Here is a 10,054-nt window from a genome sequence, read left to right on the forward strand (position 1 = left end):
GTATCGTGATTATTAAGAAAACTAGGATAGCGTAGGATATTATTCTACCTTGTCTTGTACTCCAAAATGTTCATGTACTTCTATGTATATACCCACGAGACTCAAGCAATACAACGAACAACTATTTCATCAATCCTCTCTCTCCCTTCAACAAAGCGGACAGGCAAGCCATTCGGCCCGGGCGCCGGTTTTTATGCCCACCCCTATACAAGACCATCTCTTACTCCGCAAGACCATCGCCAGTGCGACGACCAACCGTCGCCGAACACCGCACAATCATAGCACTAGTTACAAAATAAATGATGGACGCACTTTGTGGACCCATCCGGGAGACCCACGCATAGAGGTCGTCTGTGGCAAAATAAACAAAGACCACTTTACTACTCACTCCTCGCACACATAGAGGTCGACTTCGCTTTGGTCTCGATCGATCTTTCTCAGTAGCAGAGCGCAGAGCAATGGCCACCCACGCTCTCGTCTCCGTCGCCGTGCTCCTCGCCGTCTGTGCCGCCCCGGGAGCGCTCGCGCAGACGGTGCAGGTCTGGGACCAGTGCTCGCCGGCGAACTACACCGCGGGGAGCACCTACGGGGCCAGCCTCCGCAGCGTGCTCCGGGACGTGGTCGCTGCCGCCAGCCGCTCCCGCGACGGCGACGCTACCGTGTTCCGCAGTCAGCAGGCGAAGGATGGCGCGCCGTACGGGCTGGCCTTGTGCTACGCGGACGCCGGCCCGCCGGAGGTGTGCCGGCTGTGCCTGCGCATGGCGGCCGGGAACGTGACGCTGGCGTGCCCGCGCGCTGCGTCCGCTAGCATGCTGTACAACAACTGCCTGCTCCGGTACGCGGACCCGGCGGCGGACGGAAGGGAGCTCGCGCGGCCGGAGCCGGACACGGTGCAGAGGTTCTCCTTCTACAACGGCAACATGACCAGCGCCGGCGAGGCCGACAGGTACGGCGCCGCGCTCAATCGGCTCATGGACCGCCTCGCTCCCGCGGCCGCCGAGGCCGGAGCGGACGGCCGGCCGCGTCCGCTCGCCGCGTTCGGGCAGACCAACATCACCGCCGACGAGAGCCTGTACGGGTTCGCGCAGTGCGTGGCGGGCCTGTCCCCCGCCGACTGCCGCCTCTGCCTCCAGAGCATCGCCGCGTCGTTGCCCATGTAAGTAGCTCTAGTATTATATAGTTCAATCGCATGCGTTCATCTACGTCGTAGCTGCCTGCTGCCGGCCGGCGGCGTATGAGGAGTTGAGGACTGACACCACGGCCGGACATGCATGCATGCATGCATACTCTCGTACCTGTCGGACATGTATGCGTAGGACGAAAGGAGGGCGAGCCTACTCGCTGACATGCTACACGAGGTTCGAGGTGGTGCCCTTCTACATGCCGCCCAACACAACCAGGATCATCGTGGCGCCGGCGCCGTCGTCCCCCTCAAGAGGTGAGTTAAATGTGAAGTAGCTTCATTAATGAATTATTGGTGGGAAAGCGATGTACACTAGTAGGTGAGATCAGGTGAGGTCCTGGTCTCTCACTTCGTCTTGATCGATCGACCGATCGGGTGCGATCATAAATTCTCGGCCCTCGTGATTAAAGCAGCAAGCTGCTGGTCCCATGAAATGAAAGGAATTCATTCACTGAATGAATTGAAACAGCGGCAGAACGTACAACCAACCCGTCTGAGCCCCTTGCTTGACTGGTTGTGACGTCAACGTAGAACGTAGAAGCTTTGCAATAACTGATTAATAAGTACATGCAACTAAATAATGTAGTACCCGTTACAAAATATATAGTGTATCCCAGAAGTAGTCTATATTAGATTCAGTTTTTGAAAGGTTCCCTCAAAAAAAGGTTCAGTTTTTGAAAGTGAAATTTTGACCAAGTTTAGAGTGTTATCGACATCTAGAATACCAGATCAATATCATTAAATTCATCATTTTTTTTTATAAAGGACTTTTCATTGAATAGATATATCGAGGTGATACAATCGGATTGAAAGAAAGCCCGGCCTCTGCATAGCTAGATGCACACAGCCAAAAAGTTCAGAGCACCCTAAAACTAAAATAACTCGATACAATGCCAAGCAATAAAACGTGTCCATCCTAAGAAACGGTAGATCCTATCCGTAAATCACACCGCCATCCATGTGGGTAGAAAACCTCCCTGGCCGTACGCTCCAGCCATGTAGATGCCATCATAAAAAAGTCCCTGTCATCCGGCTTCTGCAGGATACGGAGCCATCGTGTACAAACATGGATAACCTGCATAAGAGATGAGACACATTTATTGTTAAAAACCACATCATTCCTGGTAAGCCACATTGCCCAGCATAAGGCCGCCGCTTCCGCAAAAATATATGCAGAAAATTGTTTATCAATACGCCGCAACCAGTTGCCGAACATATTTCGTGCACTACGTGGTGGGTATAAATTGTAAGCTACTTGGACCATGGCCCAAACTGCCCGAGCGAACTTGCACTCAAAAAAATAAGTGTTTGATAGTCTCGTCATGTTGGCAAAAGACACATGTCTTGGACCCGTGCCAGTTTCGTCGTGTGAGGTTATCTCTAGTTAGAATGACTCCTTTGTTTAGAAACCAAAGGAATATCTTCACTCTTAGAGGGATTTTTAGCTTCCATAATTTTCTATTATCAACTGGAACATCACAATGGACCATTGCATCATACATGGATTTGACCGAAAATTTGCCATTCTGATGCAAATTCCATCGAAAAGTGTCCGGCTCATCTGACAATTGAATGTCCTCCAAACGAGTGAGTAATTCATTCCATGTTGTCAGGCGAGTGCCCAAAAGATCCCTACGAAAAGAAATATCGGGGTTTTCTTGTCCTAAGACTTGTTTGATCGTGACGAATTTATGTCTAACAATCCGGTACAAGCTCGGATATTGCACCACTAGTGAGTTGTTCCCTAGCCAGGTATCTTCCCAGAAACGAACCTGAGAACCGTCCCTAACCGAGAAGGTCCCAAATTGAAAGAAGAATTTCTTGGCCTTCATGACACCACTCCAAAAATGTGAATCCCCAGGTTTCCAATGTAGTTGAGAAATGGCATTGGATCCCACATACTTATTGCGAATGATTTTCTGCCATACTCCATTCTCAATGAGTAGTTTATAAACCCACTTGCTGAGAAGAGAGATATTTTTAATCTCAAGGTCTTGGATTCCCAGGCCCCCCTGACTTTTAGGTCTGCATAATACGCTCCACCTAGCAAGTCGATATTTCTTTGTTTTGTTATCACACTGCCAAAAAAATCTGGATCTAAAGTAATCTAGCCGTTGTAGAACCCCTTTCGGCAGGTGGAAGAATGACAACATATATAAAACCATGTTGCTTAGGACGGAATTGATCAAGATCAGTTGGCCCCCATAAGACAAGAGTTTGGCCTTCCAACTGGCTAATCGTTTCTCAAGTCTCTCTTCCACATGCCTCCACTCAGCGATAGTTAACCGCCGATAGTGTATGGGAATACCCGGATACCGAATCGGAAACTGCCCAAGCTGGCATCCAAAAATCTCGGCATATTCGGGTGCTGATTCTGCAGCATTGCCAAAGCAAAAAAGTTCGCTTTTATGAAAATTAATTTTGAGTCCTGAAAGTTCCTTGAAAGCACATAAGAGCAGCTTGAGATTTCGTGCCTTATCTAAATCATGATCCAAGAATAGTATCGTGTCATCTGCATATTGTAGAATGGATAGACCATCTTCTAGCAAGTGTGGAATGACTCCACTAATTTGACCATCCAGCTTAGCCCGCTCAACAAGGGTAGCTAGCATGTCAGCGACTATGTTAAACAGAATGGGAGATGCGGGGTCACCTTGACGAAGCCCCTTACGTGTCTGAAAGTAGTTGCCAACGTCGTCGTTAACTTTTATGGCCACACTACCTCCAGAGGCAAAGCTCTCTACCCAGCGACACCATTTTTGTGAAAACCCCTTCATGCGCAAGGTTTGCAACAGGAAGGGCCACTTAACTTTGTCGTAGGCTTTCTCAAAATCAATTTTAAGAATGACACCGTTCAACTTTTTCCGGTGCAGTTCATGTACAGTTTCGTGCAGGACGACCACTCCATCTAATATGTTTCGTCCTTGCATAAATGTTGTTTGAGTGGGTTTTACGACATGATCAGCTACACCATTCAATCGATTAGTCGCTATCTTCGTAAAAAATTTAAAACTTACATTCAGGAGACAAATCGGTCGATATTGTTGAATACGACTAGCCTCCTTAATCTTAGGCAATAGGATAATTTCCCCAAAGTTTAAACGAGAGATATCAAGGTCCTCAGAATGCAGTTGGTTAAACAACTGAACCAAGTCTGCCTTAATCACATCCCAAAAGCATTGATAGAACTCTGCGGGAAAGCCATCCAGTCCCGGTGCCTTGTTGTGTTCCATCTGAAACACAGCAACTCGAATTTCCTCCTCAGAAAACGGAGAGGTTAGGTATTCATTTTCCGCTTCTGTTACTTGAGTAATGTCATGAGTAACAGATTCGTCCAACTAAAAATTAGTTTCAGCTGAAGGCCCAAAAAGGTCTTTGTAAAACTTAGTAATAAAATTTCTAAGTGGTACTTCCCCCTCTATTCGGCCTTCCTCCTGGTCAAGGGCGAATATACGCTTCTTTCTATGCCTGCCATTGGCTAGCATTTGAAAGTATTTCGTATTATCATCACCTTGCACCAGCGAGTCCGCCTTACTACGTTGGTACCATTTAATCTCTTCCTCGCGTAGTAAGCGGGCAATATGCTCGTTAAGACTACTTTTTTGTTCAATCTCAACAGCAGACAGAGGCCTCATCTCCGCAATTTTATCAAGGGTATCAATTAAGGTAGACAATCGCATTTTTCTTTTTTGTAAATACCAGCAGTATGTTTGGCCCATCCTCGAAGGAATCGATGCAAGGCGCGGATTCGATTATTCCATCATTGAATGGGTGTGTTACCGCGAGGCTGGCGCGCCCACACCTTCTTAACCAGCTCATGAAATCCCTCTCTAGTGAGCCATCCCAGTTCAAATTTAAACTGATGACGATTAGAACATGGGATTGGTTGTCCAAAATCGGTTAGCAATGGAGAGTGATCCGATAAGGCCTCAATTCTTTCTAGTGCCCGAACCGAGGCTAGGGGATATTTATATTCCCAATCAGTGGTAACTAGCACCCGGTCTAGTTTTTCAAAGGTTGGCACCGATCGGTTATCGGCCCAGGTATACTGACGACCAGACATCGTGATCTCCCTCAGATCCAGGCTGTCAATAACAGCATTAAAGAGGAAAGGCCACCTAGTGTCAAACCGGTCATTGTTTTTTTCCTATTGATATCGAAGGATATTAAAATGCCCCCGATTAACATGGGATGGGGATTGTCTCGACAGGTGTTGACTAATTCTTTTAGAAATGCGGACTTAAATTCCTCTTGAGCGGCGCCATATACAGCCACCTGACTCCAGATGAAGTTGTCGGACTTATTTTTGAAGGTGGAATTTAATATGATACTCCCCCTTAGACGTGGACAAAATTTGTAAGTATGTAGAGTTAATAACTAGCAAAATTCCCCCAGACCTCCCTGTCGGCGGTAAGACGTGCCATTCGTAATCAAAACCACAGGAAAAGTGGTCTAGATCTCGTGTTGGAAAATCACGTTTACCCGACTCAGCGATAGCCACAAAGTCCAACGAATGATCCTTTACACAATCAGCAATGTGTTTGTGTTTAGCCAAGTCGCCAAGACCTCTGCTATTCCAGAACACGCCTCTCATGCTGAACCAACTTTATGTTTAGAGACCTTTACTTTCTTAGAAGGGCGCCCTCTTTTCTTTGCTGAGTTAGACTTGTTCTTGCGCACCGTTGCGACAAGCTCAAAAAGCGTAGTGTCACATACAGTGTCGTCAAGGTCTACTTCAGTCGTGTCTTTAATCAAATGAGAGAGGAGCTTGCCTTCATGGCTGGCATCAGCATCCTCCACCTCCTCATCTGACAGTAGAGGGTCGACAAAGCTCGATAACTTTGGAGCAACCGTAAGCCGGTCGAACTCCACTTGTTTTAGAGCCTTGACCGAAAAATCTATCTCATTGTCATTACGTCCTAGTGACACCCCAAGTCTAGTAATATTTGAAGATACTTTGGAATTATCAAAAGATATAAAAGATTTACGAGAGGGGGTGCCTTCGAAGTCGAGGTTACGTGCAGCAGTGCTACGCATGGCCTTCACCATAGTGTCCTCGTCGGTGGCTGCTGATCCGTCAGCCCCTACCTGATGACGCCCGCTGCGCCTCAGCGGTGAAGGAGTGACATCGGTCTCGGAGCCCATCACCTCGATTCCGCAAGGCGTGGTGGGCTGCTGCAGCGATGAAGAAGATAGAGAAGGCTGCTCCTCAGCCTCCTCAAGCCCGGGAGCCGGCACCCCTCCCTGTGATGGAGGAGTTGAAGATAACGCGCGAAGCACCGCCATGGCAGACTCCTGGCTAGCTTGCACGGATGGGGAGAATATCACACCACCACGTCGAGTCGGAGAAGCAGGAGTGGGCGATGATGATGGCGAAGGAGCGGTTCCCTCCGGCACGGGGCGCCCGCAAGACCCCACATGGGGGTTAGGCGGTGGCGACCAGCAAGTCGAAGGTGGCGGCGTCGAGGGTCGTGGCTCTGACGTCGTAGGAGAAGCAGCCCTAGAAGAAGTATCCGACCCCGAGGAAGAAGGCCCCCTTAATGGCGATGGAGCAGCCATGGCGGGTAAGCCTCGATGAGAGCTCGTAGGTGTGACGATGGAGGTCATTTGCATAGGCACCACACCACCCGATGAAGTAGGGTCCGAGGAATTGTTGGATGATGAAGTGGGTTTGGACCTCTTGCTTGTATCATTGTTCCTCACAGAGTCCTCCCTGGCATGCCCCTTGTCGCCCCCTGGATCATCGTCGTGCTCCCAGACTCGAGGTACAAAGTCACTATCAACGCGAAAGTCCGCTTCTTCAAGACTGTACCGGAACTCATAACCTTTCCTTTGAACCACCACGTCGGAAGAAAGAGAGTCAAGTGTGCTGCTTTTGAAAGAATCAAGGTTTAGTACCGCTAACTGGATACGAACAATTCCTCTCCGGCGCAAACAAAGAAGATCAACATCGAGAGTAGAACCAATCACCGAGCCGACTGCCCAAAGCCCCAAGAAGTGGCGGAGAGCGTGAGGCACCCCATGCACATGAACCCAGATAGGAATTAGCTCGAAGCGGTGTGGTATCTTCTCTGAATTCCATGGCTTAAACTCGATAGTGACATTATGAGATTTGATAAATACTGCGAAGCCCGTCACCCTCTGTAAGACCTCCTCACTCGGAAAGGACATGAGAAAAGCGTCATTGCCATGCGGTATAGCCTCCCACGTCCACTGTTGCTGGTATTGAGCAATTTTAGCAACCTCTGCCTCCACGATACTGGGAGTAATAGAGCCACCAGAAATAGATACCAACGCCATCAGTGAATCCTGTGGTGCAAGATCCTCCCTGCAGACATCATGAAATATATTTTTATATAATATATATTTGGTATTGTAGATATAGATATTGTTCTCTATAAACTTGATCAATGTTTATGAAGTTCGACATTTGAGAAAACTATAAATGCACATTATATAATATGAAATGGATGAAGTAGCATTTATCTGTTGTAAAATGTATCATACATATTCATACACAGTTCGACTGAGAATAACCGTGATTAACCACTTGTTTTCTTGTTGCAGCTTCTAAGCGTCGCAAGTTGGGCATAATTGTGGCTGGTATCACTTCCAAACCCTTCCATCCCCTTCTAATCGACAAGTTGAGAAAAAAAAGGATGTGTTTTTCCCTGATTACCTTAAATATATGCTAGTTGTCATAGTATTACAAAATAATTTATATCTTGTCAAAATAATTACTTGCTTAAAAAGTAATCACACGTTTTTTTGTTCCAGTTTCGGCCGTTGCAATAATTATTTTGGTCACGACGTGCTCCACTATTGCTCTGAAGATTCACAGAAGTGGAAGATCTCCATTTCCGTCATTGACAGGAAAGGACTACAACGACCGTAGGGACAACATCAAAGAAATATTGGGCAACTACGGCTCACTAGCTCCCAAGAGGTACAAATTCTCACACCTCAAGAAAATAACCAAATCATTTGGTGAAAAGCTAGGGGAGGGTGGCTATGGCATGGTATACAAGGGCACCCTACCGAATGGCCGCCATGTCGCTGTCAAGTTCCTTCATGACACGACCGGAAATGGAGAAGAATTTGTAAATGAAGTCATCAGCATTAGAAGGACATCCCACGTCAATGTTGTCACTCTGCTTGGTTTCTGTTTGGAGGGTTCAAAGAGAGCTCTCATCTATGATTATATGCCTAATGGGTCACTGGACAAATTCATCTACACCGAGAATTCGAAACAAGCTCTTGGATGGGAGACACTATATGAGATCGCAACGGGCATCGCGAGAGGATTGGAGTATCTTCACCGAGGGTGTAACACACGAATCATACACTTTGACATCAAGCCCCAAAACATCCTCCTAGACCAAGACTTCGTCCCAAAGATCGCCGATTTTGGTCTGGCGAAGTTGTGCAACCCCAAGGAGAGCTACCTATTGTCGATGGATGGCATGAGGGGTACGGTCGGGTTCATCGCGCCTGAGGTCTTCTCGAGGCGGTTCGGGGTGGTGTCGACAAAGTCGGATGTGTACAGCTTTGGGATGGTGCTCTTGGAGATGGTCGGAGGAAGGAAGAACTTGCGAGCAAGTGTTGAGAGGGAAAGTGAGGTGTACTTCCCGGATTGGGCTCACAGTCACCTCGCACAATTTGGGAGCTTGCAACCATTTGACTTGGGATTTGATGGACCTGAAGAGATCGCAAAGAAGATGGCCACTATTGGGTTGTGGTGCATACAAATATCACCGGCGTCTCGCCCGACGATGAGCAAGGTTCTGGAAATGTTTGAGAAAAGCACAGATGAACTCGAGATACCACCAAAGCAGTTCATCTACTCGCCTATACAGTGAGTTTTCTATTACTCTCTATTTATGTTGAAATGTTGCTTTTGCAGATAACTACTTGCGGTTTGCACTAGATTTAACTCGCTTTCTAATTCCATCTGCACAGGGATGACTCGGATGAACTACAGAACGATAGCAGAACTAGCTAGCTAGGCCAGTTCCAAGGTTTAGATGAAGTACCTCAGGCATGGCGAGTTGCCATGGACATTGTTTCGCAAGTCTCAAGGGAGAACAAGAAGAAGAAATATTATTAAGTAGTGACCACTAGTTACTGATCCTCTGTTGCGTTTCAAGGCCAATAAGCTCAGGTGATAGCCGATCGACATTCTGCGTGTGACAGAAAAGACTGTCCATTCGGTTAATATTAAGAATGTTAGAGTATCTAAAGCCACATATGGCAAATCCGGTCCCTCAAATGTCCACGGACGCATCCGAGCGCGTTTGCAAGGAGTGACCGGGCACATCTCGAATTTCACTTGTTGCATTGGACATCTCATACTCAATTCCTATATCTATACAAAGACATGTAAAAGAAAATAGAACCTACGTACTACGTCGATCCTAGCTACTCCTCGTCGGAGATCACGACAATCTCCGTGCCCGGCTCCAGCAGCATGGGCGGCAACTGCAGCTGCAGCTGCTCCGCTCCAGCCTCCTCCGCCTCTATCTGCGTCGAGCTCGACGAAGAGCGGGTCGGACTCCGCCTGCTCCCGCCGAAGGAACACCCGATTGGCCTTCACATAGAATCATCCTGGATGGACACCAGAATGGCCTGCTACTTCGCCATCTCGCCGGACTAGGCGACAACGAACTCCGCCTCCGCCTGCTCCATGTTGAAGGGCGGCACCTACTGGTCCGGCTCCTTCGCCTCCTCCACCTCCATCGGAGCCATCTCCTCCTCCTCCTTTTCCCCTGACTGCTCCTCCTCCTTCTCCAACTCCGGCAAGTCCGGAGGCAGCCCGGCCGCGATGCGGGCGGCGCGCGCGGCTTCCGTCGCCCGGATCTGCTACTGGATCTC

At 48.2% G+C, this 10,054-nt stretch overlaps 1 protein-coding gene across 2 annotated transcripts; it reads left to right on the plus strand.

Annotated features, from left to right (window-relative positions):
• The first annotated feature begins 375 nt into the window (after positions 1–375).
• On the plus strand, positions 376–9,551 carry LOC123104252 (LEAF RUST 10 DISEASE-RESISTANCE LOCUS RECEPTOR-LIKE PROTEIN KINASE-like 2.5). Of its 2 annotated transcripts, XM_044526032.1 has the most exons (5): positions 376–1,156; positions 1,317–1,438; positions 7,751–7,786; positions 7,961–9,038; positions 9,143–9,551. In XM_044526032.1, the coding sequence occupies exons 1-5, from the start codon at positions 459–461 to the stop codon at positions 9,183–9,185; spliced, it is 1,977 nt and encodes a 658-aa protein (XP_044381967.1). In that variant the 5' UTR covers positions 376–458; the 3' UTR covers positions 9,186–9,551. The 2 variants fall into 2 exon arrangements, with proteins under 2 accessions (XP_044381967.1, XP_044381968.1); XM_044526033.1 differs by lacking the exon at positions 9,143–9,551 and having other exon boundaries at positions 7,961–9,042.
• Positions 9,552–10,054: the final 503 nt, after the last annotated feature.

Source organism: Triticum aestivum, chromosome 5A, assembly GCF_018294505.1.
Source record: "Triticum aestivum cultivar Chinese Spring chromosome 5A, IWGSC CS RefSeq v2.1, whole genome shotgun sequence".
Taxonomy (NCBI): domain Eukaryota; kingdom Viridiplantae; phylum Streptophyta; class Magnoliopsida; order Poales; family Poaceae; genus Triticum; species Triticum aestivum.